Consider the following 20,193-nt stretch of genomic DNA (forward strand, 5'->3'; position numbering starts at 1 on the left):
AGTTAGCAGTGTACAGATGGTAGATGATATGTGGCCAGGGAGAGGGATCCCAGAAAAATTCTGTAGATGGGAGAAAGGGACCGCAGCAGAGACAAGGACTCCTGCCTATAGAAACAGCCATGGATATGGAGGCAGGAGTTCCACACTCAGTTGGTCTCAGCATTTATAACGATGGGGATATCCTGGGGATGGCACCATGCACTGTTTTGGATCAGAGAGGAGAAGATCAGAGAAGATGGTGACAAACACTACAGGGGTTGGAATTCAGAGGAAAGATGGAATTAGGGGGAGATGTAAGGGATAGGATCAGGAGGGGCATTAGAATTTAAGAGATGTCAAATTTTATCATCTTTGACAGAGAAAAAAAATGTTTGTAGCACAATATGGTGCAGAATGAAATGGAACTGAGGACCAAGATAGCTTTGATCCTGAATGACCTAGTATTGTTGCAGAATGAGGTCCTAAGCTTGCACATAGCAATGCATGGAATAAAGCTTGTTTTTTTACTGGCCTCTCTCATTTGGGAAAACTGGACATGAACCAGCATGCTAGAAGCACACAAGCAACAAATTACTCAGCTATAGAAACTTGATTAGATCCCACCCTCCACATAACTGCACTCCATCAGAGAGCTTCACTTTGTTCCACCCACTGCCCTCCCCTATCGTCATTGCTAGCTGGACTGGCTGGTTTGTTCCACCCACTGCCCTCCCCCATCTTCACTGCTCGCTGGACTGGCTGGTTTGTTCCACCCACTGCCCTCCCCTATCTTCACTGCTCGCTGGTTTCTTTCATTCTCAGGTCTGATGAAGGATCCCTCATTTGATGCATTAACGATTTCTCTTTCCATTGATGCTGCCTGACTTGCTTAGTATTATCAACATTTTCTATTTTCAGTCACATTTTTAAAAATAATCACTGGGTCAGGTTTTCTTGTTCTACTTTAGAAGTCTGGCCTGCTGGATAGGTGCACAACATTATTAACAAGCACAGGTACCTGCTGTCATCAGCCATTTCCAACCACCCCATCACAGACTCTCCTTTTGTTCTACACATCCTCCCCTCCCTTCTATCCGACTGAACATTAGCCTGGTCTTTTCTAACAAAGGATCGCAGACTTGAACCAGTGATTTCTGATTATTCCTTGAAGAAAGGCTCAGGCCCAAAATGTCAGCAATATAGATTTGCTTTTTATGGACGCTGAAAGACCGGCTGAGTTCCTCCAGCATTTTGGTATATTTTTACTACAATGACACCATCTGCAGACTTTGGTATTTCACTCCATTGTTTCTCTTTGCACAGATGCTGTGTGATTCCTGAGCTTTTACACACATGCTCATGCATTTGCACAATGACAAAATGGACACACCAAAGAACAGTAATAACTGCATCTTAATTTTCATTCTTATAATTCTGGGACACAGGATATTTTTCATGTTTACTACAATTAAAACAAAACATTTTAACATAGACATGGGAAAATGCAAGTCAGCAAACTGAGATTTTTAACTAACATCAGTTAACATAGTGTAACTGATTGGGCAAAATGATAATGTTCCATTAATGCCTTGGATGGCAATCTATTAATGTCAACATTTAACCAGAAAACACAACCACAATTACATAATCAGACAGGTCATGAATTCTGTGAATGACTACACTCTGACAAAATAAATTCTGCTATCCAATTACAATGCTTGTTTAGCGTCATACCTGTAATGTGTTCACACATGAACGGATATCATTTTCAGCTTTGTCACACAGACTCATAAGAATTCCCAGGTCTACCTTTATTCCTTTTTTAGTGGCAATCTATCAAAGGGCAGAGTGTAAAATAAATGTAATTTATCTCAAAATAAAAGACAAACTCTGAACATCAAAATACATTTGCTTAATCTTTCAAATGGTAAAAAACATTACACCTCATAGGACCCAATGCTATACGGTTGGTGAATGGAATACTATGACTAGAGGCTCCTTGGTGGGAACAGGAAAAGCAGGGAGGAACAAATCATTATTGCTGTAGAGAAGGTATCTCTTGGTGAAATCAAATTAGAATTGGATTACTTCTGGGAATCCATCTTCTTGCAAAACTGCATCTATGCAGAATAATTCCGAAAGAAGCAGATATACAAACGACGGAGAATGGGTTCAAGTGAGGTGAAGGGTCCCAGTTCAAAACTTCTTGTACTTTTCATTTGCATTTTTTAAAAAAATCAATCTTTTTACTTAAAATCACAAATGATAAAATGCAGACTGCCCACTCCCCATTATCTGTTTCATAGCAGCACACAGGCTCAAACCTGAAATTGTCTAGCAGCAGTTTCGATCTTAATGGATAGCAGCCAGGATATCCCTGAGCTCAGGACATCCAGCAGCTGAATGGAAGCAGATGCAAGTTTACAGTTTTCTCCAGCACTCCTGGGCCAGAGAACATACCACCTCTTGAATGGCACAGCCACCTCACTCTCCCCACAGTCACTTCAACCTTCTCAAACCACAATCTACATCAATTGCCTGTTCTGATTCTATCCCATCGCCCCATTCTCGAAGTCTGCTCAGCAGCTGCAGCCTTATTGCTTCTCTGATTTTGGAAAAAAATAACATTTTTTTTTAATAAGAAAAGACATGTTGTTAAATTTGGCAAGATATCCCCTGGAGCCATCTTTGCCTAACACCCCACAAATACCAGGTCAATGTTTGGTGAGATCAGTTAAGGTTTCTGACCCATGCCCCACCAATCATGGGGAGACAAAAAAAATTAATCAATTCAATTTTAATCCATCCAACCAAATTATATCAATTCTCAGAGAGAAACAAACAAAAAGAGCAATGCTACAACTTAACACGAACCCATTTCTTTTATCCATCCTTAAATGCCAGGTAAGAGTGAACCTGACGTTTCCAGTGAGATGGTTTTCCCAACTTTGTACCAACCTCATGCAGCCTTTGAACGAGCCTGGACGGGAGAGTGGGAGGGAAGACCAAGGAGAAGGCCTGCTGCCGCAGCTGTCTCAGAGATGGCACATACCTGTCCACAAAGCAAGTGAGATAATTCATCATTCTGACCAGTGCGGGTGCAAAGCCCCATCTTATTAAAAAAGTGCAAAAACTGCGATCTGAATCTACAAAAAAGGAAAAAAAAACTTGCAGCCTTGATTTTTGTAACAAAATTGTCCAGAGCACTTCATAGGCAGTGGAATAGGCACAAAGGTTGCGCAGCAGATAATTGGCACAAAGCAAGCTCACACAAGAAGATAGCAACGTGCTTTATTGCCGCGACCAGAGGAATCACGATAGAACAAACCACTGTAGAGTTTCACCAGACATGATCAATCAATGCTGCACAATCTTTTGTATCTTTCAAGTGGTAGATTGGAACTCCTCTCAATGTCTCGAAAGCAAAACAACATCAGCAATGGGATAGCATTCACTTAGTACTAGCTGGAACATTAATCAAGATTTTGTTGAAGTCATACACGTGAGACTTGTGCAAAACTTTGACTCCTGAGATTTAAACAGGAAAATCTGCAGATGCTGGGATATTAAGGCAATATACAAGTAGTGGAGAAACTCAGCAGGTCACGCAGCAACTATGGGATGAAAAGGGTAACCAATGTTTCGGGTCTGAACCCTTTGTCAAGGAATGAGGACAAGTGCAAGAGGAGAAGAACAGGACAAGGGGCAAGATGCCATTGATGGATATGGGGGAGAGGTATAAGAGAGAAAAACTGAAGTGATTAGGGGAGGGGATAGCTCTCTGAAGGGAGAGGGAAGGGAATTTGCTCCACCATTAACTACAAGTTGGTGAACACATGTAGAAAAATGCTGCAGTGGCTTGCCCTCTGATCAAATCCACATTATTCACACTCACGCAATGATTACAAACATCCTTGGCAACTGTACCACCTCACACGACAATCACACCCACACATCTATACACTACAACCACATGCACCTCATACTGTGAGTTGTATCGTCTTGCCCACTAATCCCATTTCCAAAATGCAAGGCCAAATTTTGCAGAAAAGGTTACCAAACAAATGAAATGTCTAAAAGCTTGAACAAATTTTCCATACTGTAATGCCAGAAAACAATACTAACTGGTCATTGCAGATACAGATGATTGGCCTTCGTAAAATTCCTCCCTCTTTTTTCTTCTTCATTCCAGCACCTGCTAACGCCTCGACTTCCTTCCCATCTTTACGATTGATAAGGTTTAAGAGTGTATTTATTGCAGCCTGTCAAAAAAAAAAGGAATCAACTCAAATCCAGCTCCAAAGCACCCAGCCAGGAGATCTGGAACAGTTGGAGGTCGCAGTTAGTTCAGCTCTGACACTAAGCAAGGTGATCACAGATAAGGCCAAGTTCATTGCCAAAGTCGAACTGTTCTTGGAAGGAGACGGCAAGTCAGATTTTTTTGATCTGCTGCAGACATTCTGATGAGATACTTCCACAATGGCATTGTAAGAGAGTCCAGTGATGAAAAGGGAATCACGTCATGTTTCCAAGTCGTGACTCGAGGAGAACATAGAGGCAGCGTTGTGCTCTGCTGCAGCTGTCCATCTTGCTTATGCAAGTTATGGCAGGTGCCTTTGACGTAGCCTTTATGAGCAACTGCAACAGACCTTGATGATGTCAGGAGTGGAGTCCCTCACCACAAATTATCCAGCTTCTGACCTGCACTCATAGCCATTGCATGGCTGGTCCGCCTGAGCTTCTTGCCCGTGGTGACCCCCATGATGAAGATGAAGAAGGGACTAAGTGATGATCTATATTCGCTGAAGTTTAGAGGAACGAAGGGTGTTTTGATTGAAGTGTACCTACCCCTGCAGGGGCGTAACAGATGTTTTGCTGGTGGGAGAATTACAAATGTGGAGACAGAGTTAAAGGATTAGGGTGCTCGAAAGATTGAGACAGTCATTTAAAACTGAGGTGTGTGGGAACCTCACAGAAGATGTAAAGTCTGGGATTCAATGCTCTGGAGGGTTCTAGGGGATATTTAAAGAGGATACAGTTTAAAAAAAAAACTAGATCTGAAATTTAGGGATTTGAGAACTAGAACATCATGAAGGGTGGGGCAGACTTGAGTGGGCAGCTGTTGAAGCCTGCTTCAGTGGTTTTATGATAATGACATTAAATGCAAACATAGGTGGAAGAAAACTTTTGCATGTTGCTTGTATAGAGCTTTCTGATTTGCATTGACTTTGGAGTCTATGTCAATTATAAAACCCAATGGTTTGCCTTTAGACACATTTTCTGGAAAATTATTGCTGGTGCTCTCAAGTCATTTGCACATCCATGTAAATAGGCTTTCTGTGCCTTCATCTGCAGCTTTCACCAGTTAAGCTGTACAGCACTTGGTACAAGTAAGCCCAAAGACAGCAGTATCTGAAAGAGTTCCAGTTCACGGAGTATGCATATTTGACAGTCTTTATTTAAAATGGCAGTCTGCTACTTCCAGCATCGTCTAACATTGGCAGCAGTTTGAGAGCCTTTCAACACCTTTAACTCGCCACCTGCTCTTTTTATCTTTTTTATTTAGTGCTGATTCATCCAAAATCCTCACTAATTCCTCATTTTAAACCAAAAGATTAGCTTGCATCTTTTCAGATTCCAGATTCTTCAGATTTCAAGCATTTGAAGTTTTCTTAAAACCCTGGAATAGAACAATAAAAAACATAGTGGCCCAAGAATCATTTTATTCCCTTTTAATATAGCTCTATTAAAACACTGCGCTGTTTATAGACAATTAAATTCTTTTCATGAAGTACACAAACAGAAATGAGAAACAGCAAAGCCTGACTATTTTGGATAATAGTCCTTGCAGGCACAGATTGTCAAACTGGGAGGCAACATTAGATACAGATGTTGAAAGTATTCTGGTAAAAACCTAGTTCACACTTAACAAGGCAAAATGTTTAAAAATAAATATTCTATTGATCTTTCCTGGGACTTTCCTGGGTTGCAATTCCAGGTTTGCATTTATATCGTCTCTATGGTATTCAAATGCTCCAAATCGGCTCCAACCTGATTTAACCACTTTATAACATGGACTTACCGTGGGAGCACCATCAATTTCATCAATGATCAGGCAGTTTGGCCTCTCGTTGGCTCCGAGTACAGATTTCATTTGGGTGGCACTTTCGATCTTGGTTTTGAATATCTCTGAACTACGGTCATCACTGTATAGGAGTTAAACAGGAATACTCGATAACAATACATAAATAGCAGCTGACAGGATATCTGCCCAACTTGGCTGCCTCCTCTCTTCTAAGAGAAGACCACAGGGACTGTAGTCCTTCACTTCTTGCTCACCCTCCCATAACCCCATATAATCCTCCAGATCCACCGGAGAAGAACGATCTGAAATAAGACAATGCCTTTGGAATTGCAAAGGTCTTCACTGCTGCATTAGCATAGTAACCCAGATAATGGGTAGTCCTGACTCAGCTTTGAACTCATAATCACTCAGCCGGCAGAACTGTACCTCCTGTAGATACTAGACAGTAAATTAATTGATTTTTTTTGCTATCACTCAAAGACAAGCCTTGATATGGAATGTGCTTGCAATATATGGAAAGAGAATGAACTACACATTCATTTTTTTTAAATTTAAATTTAGACATTGTTACGAGCCGAGAGGACACATCATTAGATATTCACCAAGACAAAGGGTTACTTAAACAGAAGTTGCTTTTAATTTAAACATGAAAACAGAATCACATTTTCACTTATCACTATTAACTTAACTAACCTAACTTAACCCCCTTCTAATTCTAAGCACACTTGTATGTAATGTGTGCATAAATTTAGAAAAGTTCTTTGATTCACAGTCCAATCTCACTTCTCATTCATCCAAGTTCACTGGTTGCAGGCAATTCTTATACTGTGCACAGCATTTAACATTTATGAAGTTCACCAGGCTTTGGTGCTTGAAAGGTAAATGGTTACTGCTCAGGAAGGTTCTTGTCAGTTTTCAGAGAGAGATTTGTTGTTCACTGGACACCCACAACTGATTCCTTGTAACCAGCCACTTCAGTATCTTGCCGAAGAAGCTTGTCCATCAGGGTTTTCCAGATGATGACCTCTTTCTTTCAGGTCACCACAGAGTTCCTTTTTGTTTCCCTTATTTCAAGTGAAGCATTAGGCAGCCAGTCCTCTCCTCTTGCATGAACCACTAGGGCTTTGACCAGGCTGAACTAAGCACTCACAACCCGTCTTCCAAATGGGTTTTTCCACCAGCTTGCCAGCTTGTCCTGTTCCAGACCCAGCTGTTGCTGCTGACTTTAAAACTGCAAAGCTGATCTCTCTCTCAGAAAAGCCTGTTTGACTCCCTCTCTGCTTGCAAAAAAACTACTTGACCCTCTTAGAACAGCAAACAGCATTCCCGGACAAACTGCGGCTCCAAACCTGCTCTTCCAAATTTTTTCATCTGTTGTTTTTCAAAATAACAATCCATTAGTGAAGTTCCTTGGGCACTCTTCAAAGTTCTTGGAAAGGTTCTTGCAGCCAGACTGTCTGGCTTGAGCAGAGCTCCAGTATTTTGAATGAGGTCTGTTTTGAAGTGTTTGTATGTGACCTACACTAAAAAACCTGCCCCAATTTATCTCCCAAAATCATATTTATAATCTGTCACAACATAAAGCACGATAACTTTCTCTGGGCTCATGAGCCTGTGCTTCCCAATTACACCCAATTGTCCTTCACCCCAGTAAATTTTTTTTCTTAACAGTGGGAGGAAACTGGAACACCCGGAGGAAATCCACACGGACACAGGGAGAACATACAAGTGTTTGGATTTGAACCCCCATCCCGATTGCTGGTGCTGTAACAGCGTTACACTAACCATGATTGAGACGATTAGATTGGAATAATGAATAATCGGGGCAATCACCAGCCCTTCACAAGTTCTACAACAAATAGTGTAACCATGAGAGTTCTTTTTGCAAGACCATTCTTCACTCTCACCTTGCATTCATCTCCACAGCATTGTATCCAGCATGGCTTGCAATGACATGAGCCAATGTTGTCTTCCCAAGACCAGGAGGCCCACTTAACAGCGCCACCTAAAGACAGGTAAAGGCAGGACACATAAGCTTACTTTTTTTTGGCACACAAGGGACTTGTAGTGAAGTACATGAACAATAAGTATTGGTGAAGACACTGGGAAAATTAATCCTTCTTTAAATCACTCCACTGGATCTTGACATCAATTGAAACAATAGATGTCCCATTTTAACACCACATCTGCAAAGTAGACACCTGCCTTGATGGCCTTAAAAATTAACAATTCTTTTTCTCTCACTGACGCTGCTCAACCCACTGAGTTCCTCTGGCAGATTGTTTTTTGCTCCAGATTCCAGCATCTGCACTCTCTTGGGTGTCCCTGGTGAACCTGTGAGAATGTGTCTGGAGTGGGAATTCTACCCACGATCTCCTGACTCAAATGATTATGGTCTCACTGAGCAGTGACAGACATTGGATTCTTGGAAAGCAGCAGACTCATTTTTCTAGTGATACACTCTCAAAGGTAGATCAGCAATTTATTGAAACTTCTAAAAATTTCAGTACAGATGACTGCATAATCAAAATGGTGAAACTGCTGCTGGTGTGGACCTGGGAGAATGGGGAGCAGAGGCATAGCACTCCTCCACAGGGTCCTACTGCCCACACTCCCTATGGGCTTTAAACAGTCTGTTAAAGGGCCTTTTATTTTCAAAAACATCTTGAAAACCACAGAGGTCCGAGCCCAAGACAGCGGTCCCCATGCTCAGCAGTAAAACATGAGGGGTTGCCTACTCCAGAGGATCATCAGACTGATGGGCACCAGAGCTGGAGAACACCCGCTCTCTAGCTGAGAAGGAAAAGTCTGGGAGATTACCCTCCAGGGTAGGTGACCGGGGCATGGACCAGCAAGGGGCTCAGTGACAAAAGGACCAGTACAAGCTGCAGGATGCTGGAGCCTGGCTCATGGGAACCAGGTATTGGGAGCGGGATTTGAGAGGGTGCAGAGGGCTCCCAAAGAGGTCTCAGGTGCTGAAAGCTTCTTGTTTGTATCAGAGGTTCGGATCTGGATGCACAGGTTTGCCAGCTGGATCAAACAGGAGTCTGTGCGGCTGCAGAGGCTACGGGAGGGCTGGAGGAAAATCCATGGACATGTAGGTGACTCTGATAATGGACCAATCCAACTAAATCACTTTAAATATTCATGTATATTTCACAGGAACTTCAAGAAATGCTCAAGTCAGCCCCGCACATTTGAAAAAATCACTTGGTACTCGGTGTCCGGTTACCTTGCACTTTGGCCTGTTATGTGCGTCCAGTTCAGCATCCAAAATCTCTTCCGTAATCTGTATCTTGCTTTTCCATTTGTTCTGGTGCTGTTGTTGCTGCTTTGGTGGTTTCAAAGACGAATGCTTCTCTATCACCTGCGTGCTTTTCTTCACAGTCCTTTCCCGGCCAAAGACTACGGTATCCCACAATTTCAACCACTTCAGAAGACAGCGATTGGTATACTGCAAAGACAAAAGGGCACTTATAACCCAGAGAAAAGCTCAAATTAATAAAACTGGATCCACAGATTTATACAAGGAAAAGAAGCAAGCTGCAGATTGCTGCAAAAATAGCCTTTAACTAAATTCCACCGAAGATATAGTCAGCCAAGGATCTGTGAATAGTACTCTTGACTCAGCTGAACCAAAGCTAGAAATTATTATCTTGAATGACACACCCTGCAGAAATCAAGGCACAGAGTGTCAACAGCTCGAACATTAAACATAGATGCATTCATTCATTTAAACTGATAGCCCATCCTAGCAATCAGAGAATGATACAAATTTTTAGGCAGCTATTCAGTCAATCATGTTCACACCAATTCTCAATGCAATTTTACCCAATGTTCGGGCCTCAAGCAGCATCACCAACACAAATCACGTTACTGTGACATGGACATTTGTGGGACCTGTTCTGTGTAAAATCATTGTTGTTTCCAACATAACAACAGCAACCAACTTCACTGGTTTCACGTTGCATTTAGATGCCCTGTTCTATAGTCTTTGAAAATGTCAATAGCTTTCCAATGCTGTTTTAATCCACCTCTAGACAACTCTTCTTAAACACATACACATGAATATTATCAACTTCTTTCCCAAGTGCAAGGCAAAAATCAACCTACTCCAATCAAGGTTGCAGACTGCTTCCAGAACCAATTCCGTGGCGACTGTGAGTAAAAATTGGTGACTGCCAATCACCAGCTCGCCCATTCACTTCCACAGGCCAATATTTAGTCCATTCTTTCATGTCGCTCAGCAGCTGAAAGCCCTCTGAATGGGTCAACCTTACCAAAAGACTCAAAATTTACAGTGGTGCAGTCGATAGTTTCTGCACATATTACTACCAGTGGTCACAGATTCAATTGTAATTTTCAGAGGAGAGGTGGAAAACTATCTGAAAATAAAGAATTTGCCTAGCTGTCGGGAGAAGGAAAGAGAGTGAGAGTGGCCTCCTTTTATACTGTAACCATTGCGTCATTTTATGAACTTTGCATCTATGTGGTCACACGAATCAAATCCCAACTCCAATTAGTTAGCAAAATCCAGATTTCAAATCCATTGCTACTCTTTCCCCAATATTTTTACATTCTCTTACAGTATACATTGAGTGCTCAACTAAGAGTTCAATACGATCAATTACTATCACTTTACAGTAGAGCAAGCAGGTGGGCTAAGACCATGCAAAAACATAACTTACATCATCACTGAGTAGCTCTGTGTATTGTCGAGGACAGAATTTATCTACCCATAGAGCGCTGGAATGGAATTCATCACATACTTCCCCTTCATCTGTAGCCATTTCAACCTCTTCATCAACCACACCAAATTCCCGGTCAATCTGGCTTTAAGAATAAAATATCAGGAGAACAGAAAAATAAAAGCAACAATTTAGTGTGCAATCTTAGTCAGGGCTTTGTTCCAAATTAAATTTACTTTTAGTCTGTTTTATGGACATTCCAAAATTCAGGCCTGAGCTTTATTGGCCAATCAAACTGCTGATCATCTTTCTCTCCAGAGTTTCTTTCAAAGATGAGTGAATCCAAAGATCTTCATTGTTTAACACCCATTTCCACTGCAGCTCTGGATTCTAGCTTTTGCATTATCATTAACACAATTGCCCAATTGCTTTTTTCCCTGATATGTTGCTATTTCTTTTCCAGTGTTCATATGCAAATTATAAATAGCTTCAGGAGGGTACATCTTAAACTTAGTTCAAAATGAACTTGGAACAAGGGAGGGGAAAAAAAAACAGATAAACCATTAAAATCTGCCTCGCCAAATAAAATTAGCACATGAAATGAGCCAGGTCCAAATTCTGCAATAATTAAAAGATTTGACACATGTTCAGTGGACCATTTTGCCTCATAGAAGGCAGAATTGACTGAAATAGCCAATTCCATAAATCACCCCAAAGTTCACAGGCCAACCACAAGTCAGTCATTGTTAAAAGAATAAAGCTTTGTTGCATTCCCTTGCATTTTTCTCTCCTGAAGGATGGGATTGCTTCAATAGAGTACAGATTCAGAACTTAACAGTACAAAATATTGTCCAAGTCAACAAGATTCTCACCAAATCCTGTCCATTCCATTAAGTGTTAATTTTCAATAGTTTCTGATTTGCTCCCAGGTAAACACAGTTCTCTTTTTAATTAAAAAATGTCCAGTTCAATAGTGTGGAGTTAAAAAAAATATCAGAGCACCAGAAACTGCCAACAAAATCAAACATTTAAGATATTTTTGGTCAAGATGCCTAGACTTACCTATTTAGCATCTCACTCAATCTCTGAGATTCCTCTATCACCCTTTGACGATGCTAGAAATACACAAAGATCAACAGGGGAATATTTAAAGATAAAGCATCATGTGTGGACTGACAACTACGGTTCAGGATCTGTTCTCACGTTCAACCCCAAAATTCAAATAGAAACAACATGTGAGCAAATCGAATTAAAACAGCAAATTCTTAACCCCTTTGAGCAAGTAGAAGTTGAAAGAAAGCTTTGAATTGTCTTTTAATATATTACATCAAAATCAGTTATCGATGGAGAAGGCGAGGGGGTGGGGGGGGGGGAGGTATAGGTCAGGGAAGCAGAAGAAAATAAAAAAATGAAGTAGAAAGAGAGAAAATAAAAGAGGTAAAGAAAAAGGAAATGAGTTTGGGGAAGAACAATTACGGAGTGATGGGCAAGAACACATGGTAAATTCAAGTGTGAATTTGGGGGTGGATGGGAGGGTTTCATGATGGGGTAAAAATGGTTAAAATTACTTGCCATCTTAGGATAGGACTGGGCAGGGGGAAAGAACAGAGAACAAGACATGAACCATTTGCTTATTCATAATAAGAAAAGTACAAGAATTCAAGTGTGGAAAAAGCTATTTAAACTTTGACTACAGTCTGGATGCTCGGCAAGAGACCATGAGGGTATTGCAGACTGGGGAAGCAGTATCGGCGCAGGGCACTAGAAATGGGGGAACACCGTGCCAGCCACCCACCCTCCAGCCCCCTCCCCCACCATATTTGAGAAAGAGAAGCCTGTGAGACGACCCTACAAGGTGACAACAGAAGTAGACCAGCAATGGACTCAGCAGTGGAAGGACCCACACAGGCCGCAGGCTGTTAGTGACTTGCGGTCGAACTCACACAGGCTGTGGGCTGCCGGTTACTTTGAGATTTATTGTCAAGAGTACACATATAACATCACATGCAACCCTGATGCTTTTTCTTGTGGGCGAAGCAGCAAAATAAACTACGCAATGTACACATGTATACAAATAAAGAAATGTAAATAAACTGACTGCAATACAGAGAGAAAAAAAACAAAATGAAAAAGAGTCCTTAAATGTCCCAAAATTTATTGTTGAGGACTCTGATGGTGGAGAGTAGTAGCTGGTGGTACAAGTCTTGTGGTACCTAAATCTCTTTCCTGACTGTAACAGTGAGAACTGAGCATGTACTGGGTGATGTAGGTCATTGATAACTTTCAGTTGAAGGACTCAAGCAGGCTGTGGGCTGCTGGAGACTTGCAGTTGAATTATTCACACCAGGCTGCAGGTTGCTAGAGACTGGTTCATGGGAACCAGGTATCAGAACTGGCATTCAAGAGGGTACTGAAGGAAATAAGGCCTCCTAAAGTGTTGTAAAGAGAGCTTTTGGCATATTGGCCTTCAAAAATCAAAGTATTAAGGGTTGGGATTTTATGTTGAAGTTGTACAAGATATGGGTGAGGCCAAATTTGGGGCAAGGTATGCAGTTTCGGTCACCTAACTACAGGAAAGATGTCAGTAAGATAGAAAGAGGGCAGAGAAGGTTTTATTAGATTATCCTGTCTTCAGGAACTGAGCTCAGGGAAAGATTAAACAGGTTCGGACTTTATTCCCTGGAGTGTAGAAGAATGATAGGAGATTTGATAAAGGTATTTAAAATTATGTGAGGGACGGACAGCGTCAATGTAGATAGGCTTTTTCCATTGAGGCCAGATGAGGTACAAACCAGAGTACATGGGTTAAGAGTGAAAGGGGAAAAAGTTTAGAGGGATCATGAGGAGGAACTTCTTTGCACAGAGTGGTTGGAGTGCGGAACAAGCTGACAACTGAGGTGGTGAATGAGGGCTCAATTTTAACATTTAAGGACAGGTACATGGATGGGAAAGGTATGGAGGGGTATGGACTGGCTGTAGGTCATTGGGACTAGGCAAAAAAAAATGGTTCGCCACAGACTAGAATGGCCAAAGGTCATTTCTGTGCTGTAGTGTTCCATGGGCCTCAGGCACTGAAAGCTTCTTGATCCTGTGATAGTACAGACCTATCACCAATGTATATAGTTACAGTATCTAGACTGTGCTTACAGCGATTGGCTGAGAGCTAAGCCACGCCTACTGTCTGGGCCTTAAAGGGTTGTGTACCTAGCCAGGTCGGCTCATTCCGGACTGGTCGGCCAACTGTGAAGAGCTCCTGTCTTTTGCTAATAAAAGCCTTGGTTTGGATCAACAAGTCTTTGGTTCTTTCGACGAGTTCTACAGATCCACACTTGAATCTAGAGTTCAGGTTGCCAATGAATTGAACAGGAGTCTGTGAGGCTGCAGGAGGCAAATCCATGCACACAGTGTCCCTCATTGTTAGGGGTGCCAGGTAATGGTGGTTCTTTGTTTGCCTTATGGGAGGCAGAAGTGAATTTTGTGTACATACATTGTTTGTGTATGTACATGGCAATGACTAGCACAAGGAACATTCCACTTCCAAAATATACAAATATGGTTAATTTTCTGCACACCAAATTTGTTATGATTGAGGAAAAAGTGGGATCACCTTCATCACTCTGTGGCATGGAAGCAGCAAGAGGGATATTAAAAAGCTTGTAAATACAGAGCAGTGCGCCCTCACTGAACTGCCCGCCGCAGTGACACCTGCAGGCACGGTAGGTGCAAGCAAGGACTTTGAACTCACTTTGCCAAAGATCAAGAGATTGAGGGATTTCCTACATTTAGTAATCATTTCAAATAGAATACACTTTGCTTTTTGAAATATCTTAATTGGCACTTTTCTAGGACTGAAGCTAACTGCCAGCTTTACATAGCTTTATCAGTGGAAACCATCTTTAGTGCAGAATAATGCCTGGAAGATACAGCCCAGGCAACAATCTGCAGTGGCAGGTAATGCTGCTCATGAGTATTTAACAAATGGCCAACATCAGTGAGGCCTACACTCAGCAACAAAAGCCAGAGATGAAAGAGCACAGAATTGAGAAGTGGAGAAGATGGGGTGGTGCTGGGTGGGGGAAGGATGTGAAATCATTATGGAAACTGAGGAACAGAGTCTCAAATGGATAAAAGTACAAAGCTGAGAACTTTAATTGCTGCATTAATGTCATTTGATCTAATATGTAAAGTAGCTAATGGGTGGTGCAGAATAGTCAACAACAACAGGGTCTGGAAGAAAGGTTTACAGTGGAGATTGTAAGGTAAAAACATCATGAGATGGGACCGGAGAAGGAGTCACCCAGTACTAAGGAGTAACAGAATGCAGATGTGACCTTGTACACTCAAGATAAACTTGGCACTAACAAGCTGATGAGCAGCAGACTAACAGTGAAGGGTAGCAACAGCTTATTCATTGGACAGTGTAATGGTATGATAATTTACTAAGTATGTGTCCTGAGGTATAAAAAAACATCACTTGCTGATATCAGGAGAATGCGCCTTCTCCAACTAACACTGTTAGTTGTAAGTGTTACAATCCGGTAATAAAGAACCTTGATTTCGACTCAGTCTGGTGTCTGACTCACTCATTCTTGAACAAAGCAGACCTAACAGGAAAGCATTGAATCAGCAGTGTGTGGAGCTGACGAAAGCATGTTACAGAGATGCAAATATACGTAATGGGGTGGGTATGGCTACAGGTCAGAACTTCAAATGGACTGCCACCCATTCCAATTATTAACTGGCATTAATTAACTGGCAGAAACTTCATTGCTTCATACATTAACACCAACAAGTTTAAGCAAAAGTGTCACAAAATCTAAGGTGTCAATATTAGTACAATCACCTTCTCAGTTCAGGTCATTTCTGCCAACTAAAAATTGCTGCAAAAAGGAATGCGCTTGGAGAGCAGTCATCAAATAATTGCTTTAGTTGCCTCAATTTTTAATGCAGAACTTGGTAGTGACTTTCCCTCGGTCTCTACCATCTCCAGATCAAACATGAATTGTACAAGATGCAGTAATTTTTGGAATCCATAAAGGAAAAAGTATCTTAAAATATCAGAACCCTCTATTTCAAGGATTGTGCAATTCTGGCAACTTGTAATTATTTCAGTTACCAGACCATGCAAATAGGATCCTAGTTTAGTGAGTGTAGAAATCTAAAGGATTCGCTGCATGCCGTCAAGTTGCATTGGATCATACAAGGATCACGACATGTGCCGCCTGTTAATTATTTCATTCTGTCCTTGCAATGGCAGTCACTGAGATTTGCACCAAAAATAAATGAATTACCTCTTCAGCAACTTGTTCCTTCAAGTAGGAGAAAGGTACCCCCAGCAGGTGTAGCTGCCTTTGTCCATTCCAAAGAGGTGTGTCGATCAACTAAGATAAAAATGTTGCATTTTAAGTGCAGCCGTCCTTCAAGTCAAAAAAGTAAAGAGTGCATTTATCCCTAGTAGTCACATTCTTGAAAACAGATGAATAATTGCTTTAAGTAACCACCTCACTATTTGTGAGAACTTGGCAGCTAGGTTTAAAATGTCTTTTTGTCCCATCATCTGGTCACTTTTCCATTCATTCAAGCACTGTCTTCAACTTCAAACATTTCTGCATTCGAAAGATTAATCATCCAACAGAAATAGCACCTAGATTTCAAAGATTACTCAGCGATTGTGAAAATTTCAGCAAATCCTGAGGCATTCCATTGGCAAGTATTTAACCTTCAAATGGGCACCAATTGATAAAACTTATGCCAGGAATTTCTGCCACCAGAGGAAATAATCTTATGACTGCAACCATGCACTATTTTGAATAACTCAGTTTGATTTTCCCTCTGTCTCTACCATCTCCAGCTTATACTGCTAGTTTGCCCAATAATGACAGAAACCTCTGTGAGCGGACATTAATTATGAAAAGGAATAATGCAACTGCCTCAGCTGCACTTCAACAATGAAAGCATTTGCAAAGAATCTGGGGGAAGTGCAGCCAGAAAAAGATATGACGAGAATTCACCTTGAGTTTCACTAACTTTCAAACTGGAAATCAGACAGATGACCTTTCTCAAGTTTTACAGTCTTCAACTGAGAACCCAAATCAGATGCAATGCCTAATTTGTCTCCAGTGCATTCTCTCATCTTCATATGTATGAACATTATGTTAAACAGTTCCTTGTCCCTTTTTATACAAAAGAGATTCCATTGAAACCCATCATTAATATGGTGGTAATTTATATAACTGCAGTTGATGTGTCTAATCTGTGTGGCTCCAGCACATATATTGTGCTCGTGCACCACAGGAAACTCTCATCTCATCACCTCCTGGTTTTGATGGCCTAAAATTGCAAGTACCAGTGATTTGACAACATGGAAAGAAGACTTGTGGAAGAGATGTGGGATTTCATTTTTGGTTAGAACAAAAATATTTATAAAATTATGGAAAATCTGAGCAAAACAGAAAGGACAACTTGCAAAGCGTAAGGTAACAAGAATGGGAATAAAAAGAGAATAAATAAAGAAAAAAACAATTGAAAAACATGGTGACATTTTGATCAGTGTTTCCAAAATAACAATCAAAGGATTGTAACTTCAATCAAACCATCAGAAAAGAGCAATAATAGTGACTTTTTTTAAATAAGAGAAACTGGAGGGAAAGAGTGCAATATGCCATCTAGAGTCACACAAAAGTCTGACTGAAGTAAAAACACAAATGCTGGAGGAACTCAGCAGGTCTCACGGTGTCCATTGGAGGAAAAGATATATAACAAATGTTTCAGGCCTGAGCCCTTTTTCAAGGTAAGTATGCCATCTAGTGTGATATGCAGACCTTGGTAGATTTCTTGTATATGCCTTATGACAAGCCTTAATCAAAACCCAAATGGATAACTAATTCCTAGATAGGGTGTGAAAAATGCAAGAATTATAATCACCTTGGGACAATTTAAGAACACGAAAGTCCAAATCGAGTTTACACTTGTACAGTTTAAAGAAATAATGGAACTATTTTGATTACATGAAGATCAATCAGAGTCAGGCTGAATCCAAATGTTATTAGACAAGAGGATTCACATGAAAAGCACGAGTTTTGACTTGCATGAAGCTTTTACCTTCTTCCCCGGTGTCATGTCCTCCTCTTGCAGGGCCATGTAAACCCTTGTTCCATCAGTCGATGTCACTTTCACATAATCTTCCATAACTGGAGGGCGTTTCAGAACTCGCTTCTGCACCTTGACAGGGTGTTCCTCCATGGGAGCCATACCACTCACACTAAGGGTGCTCTGAATAGATGCCATTGGAGTTCTTTAAAAAAAAAGATGAATAATTTAACACAAACTCCACAAGTTACAGTGCAATATTTGTATTTGCACTGTACGTTGTGTCAAAGTATTTCAAAGCCATTCATAAAATGAATTCACTTACAAATTTCAGCAGACATTTGCCATCAGCACCAAACATGAATTGTCCAAGATGCAGTAATTTTTGGAATCCATAAAAGAAAAAGTAACTTAAAATATCAGAAACCTCCATTTCTAGGAATTGTGCAATTCTGACAACTTGTAATTATTTCAGTCACCAGAGCATGCAAATAGGATCCTACTGTCCTACTCAAATCGGGCACGAGAGAGTGCGGGCACGAGAGAGTGCGGGCACGAGAGAGTGCGGGCACGAGAGAGTGCGGGCACGAGAGAGTGCGGGCACGAGAGAGTGCGGGCACGAGAGAGTGCGGGCACGAGAGAGTGTGGGCACGAGAGAGTGTGGGCACGAGAGAGTGCGGGCACGAGAGAGTGCGGGCACGAGAGAGAGAATTCAGTTCTACAGTTCAGCAGCAGCAGCTGGGACTGGAACAGGACAAGCTTGTGGAAAACAAAACATTTTGGAAGACGGGTTGTATGTTCTGACTCTAGCCTATTCAAAGCTCTTGTGGTCCGTGCAAGAGGAGATAGATGGCTGACTGTATAATGTTTCACTTGAAATAAGGGGAACAAAAAGGAACTCTGTGGTGACCTGGAGGAAAGAGATTATCATCTGGAAAACCCTGATGGGACAACTTTCTTTGGCAAGACCCTAAAGTGCCTGATTGGAAGGAATCAGTTTGTGTCCAATGAGCAACATGGAAACTGAAAACTGACAAGAACCTTCCTGAGCAGTAACCATTTACCTTTCAAGCACCAAAGCCTGGTGAAGATTCATAAATGTTAAATTCTGTGCACAGTATAAGAATTGCCTGCAACCAGAGAACTTGGAGGAATGAGAAGTGAGATTGGACGGAGAAATGAAGAACTTTTCTGAACTTTTAACACATATTACATACACGTGTGCTTGGAATTAGAAGGGGGTTAAGTTAGGTTGTTAATAGCAGTAAGTTAAAGTTTGATCCTGTTTTCATGTTTAAAGATAATTTTTTTAAAAACTTTTGTGTAAGTAATCATTTATCAGTGAATTTCTATTATTGCTGGGTTTTGGGGTCCTCTGGGCCTGTAACAATGTCAATAATCCTATCTACTACAAAACTGTATCAATTCAGTCAGTAAAAATATATATTTTCCAATACCAAAAAGTAATCAGATGAAGAAGGGTCAACAAGTTTCTGGAGCAGTTACTGAGAAAGGAAACATCATTATTTATATGCACATCATCATGAATTGAAACAGGGAATATTTATCGGACTGTCTGATGCAGAGAACGCGGCCAAATGTTCTGATGCACTGTGCAATCTGAACAAGGACAAAATATGGATTGCTGCAGTAACCATCTTGAGGAGGCAGAATGAAGAGAGACAACAAATACGATAAAGCAAGAATGCATAAACTGAAAACTACCTTGGGTGTTGGATATGGGAGTAGTTTTCTGGTGATGTGGGTGGAGTAATTTCATCATCTGGTGGAGGAGATGCAGGTAAGTTGACCAGTTGCTCAAATTCCAGTTTCTTCACAGCATTCAACCTGGGCCTCTTGTGCCTGGGAGCTGCAGTAATTAGATTTCAGATTCAGATTTATTGCCAGAATACATTCCTTTTCCCTGCTGGGCACAGCAGAATTAATTGGTAGTTCAAAAAATAAACTGTACACCTCATAAACATGTAAACAAATAACTGTAAACAAACTGACTGTCCAATACAGAGAGAACAAAAGGAAAATCAATAAAAGTGCACAAGTGTAAGAGTATATAACTTGGCATATTCATTGGCCATAAGCAATGCCAATAACCTTACTGCCAAGAAAGAGAAAGAATATACAACGTCGTGAGGGTTAATACAAATTTAATTAACCATAACGTTTGGGACAAAAACACATTTTACCCCTTGTACTTGCCCTTTCTCCAGTTTTAAATTTGTAACCAAACAATTCACATGTGATTAAAGTGCACATTCCAGATTTTATTCAAGGTTATTTACACATATTTTGGTTTGACCATGCAGAAATTACAGCACTTTTTAAACACATAGT

General features: G+C 40.9%; 1 protein-coding gene across 5 annotated transcripts in view; it reads right to left on the reverse strand.

The window, feature by feature from the left end:
- chtf18 (CTF18, chromosome transmission fidelity factor 18 homolog (S. cerevisiae)) overlaps positions 1–20,193 on the reverse strand; it is a 91,572-nt gene that overhangs the window by 65,582 nt on the left and 5,797 nt on the right. For all 5 annotated transcript variants that reach the window (XM_069904975.1, XM_069904976.1, XM_069904977.1 and 2 more), the window contains exons 3-13: positions 19,567–19,711; positions 17,854–18,046; positions 16,044–16,133; positions 11,815–11,867; positions 10,753–10,897; positions 9,297–9,518; positions 7,972–8,069; positions 6,062–6,185; positions 4,105–4,241; positions 2,938–3,031; positions 1,714–1,812 (exon numbers count right to left, since the gene is read on the reverse strand). In XM_069904975.1, coding sequence (XP_069761076.1) covers positions 1,714–1,812; positions 2,938–3,031; positions 4,105–4,241; positions 6,062–6,185; positions 7,972–8,069; positions 9,297–9,518; positions 10,753–10,897; positions 11,815–11,867; positions 16,044–16,133; positions 17,854–18,046; positions 19,567–19,711 — 1,400 coding nt within the window. The remainder of the gene's footprint in view (positions 1–1,713; positions 1,813–2,937; positions 3,032–4,104; positions 4,242–6,061; positions 6,186–7,971; positions 8,070–9,296; positions 9,519–10,752; positions 10,898–11,814; positions 11,868–16,043; positions 16,134–17,853; positions 18,047–19,566; positions 19,712–20,193) is intronic.

The sequence above is a fragment of the Narcine bancroftii genome, chromosome 12 (genome assembly GCF_036971445.1).
Source record: "Narcine bancroftii isolate sNarBan1 chromosome 12, sNarBan1.hap1, whole genome shotgun sequence".
Lineage (NCBI taxonomy): Eukaryota > Metazoa > Chordata > Chondrichthyes > Torpediniformes > Narcinidae > Narcine > Narcine bancroftii.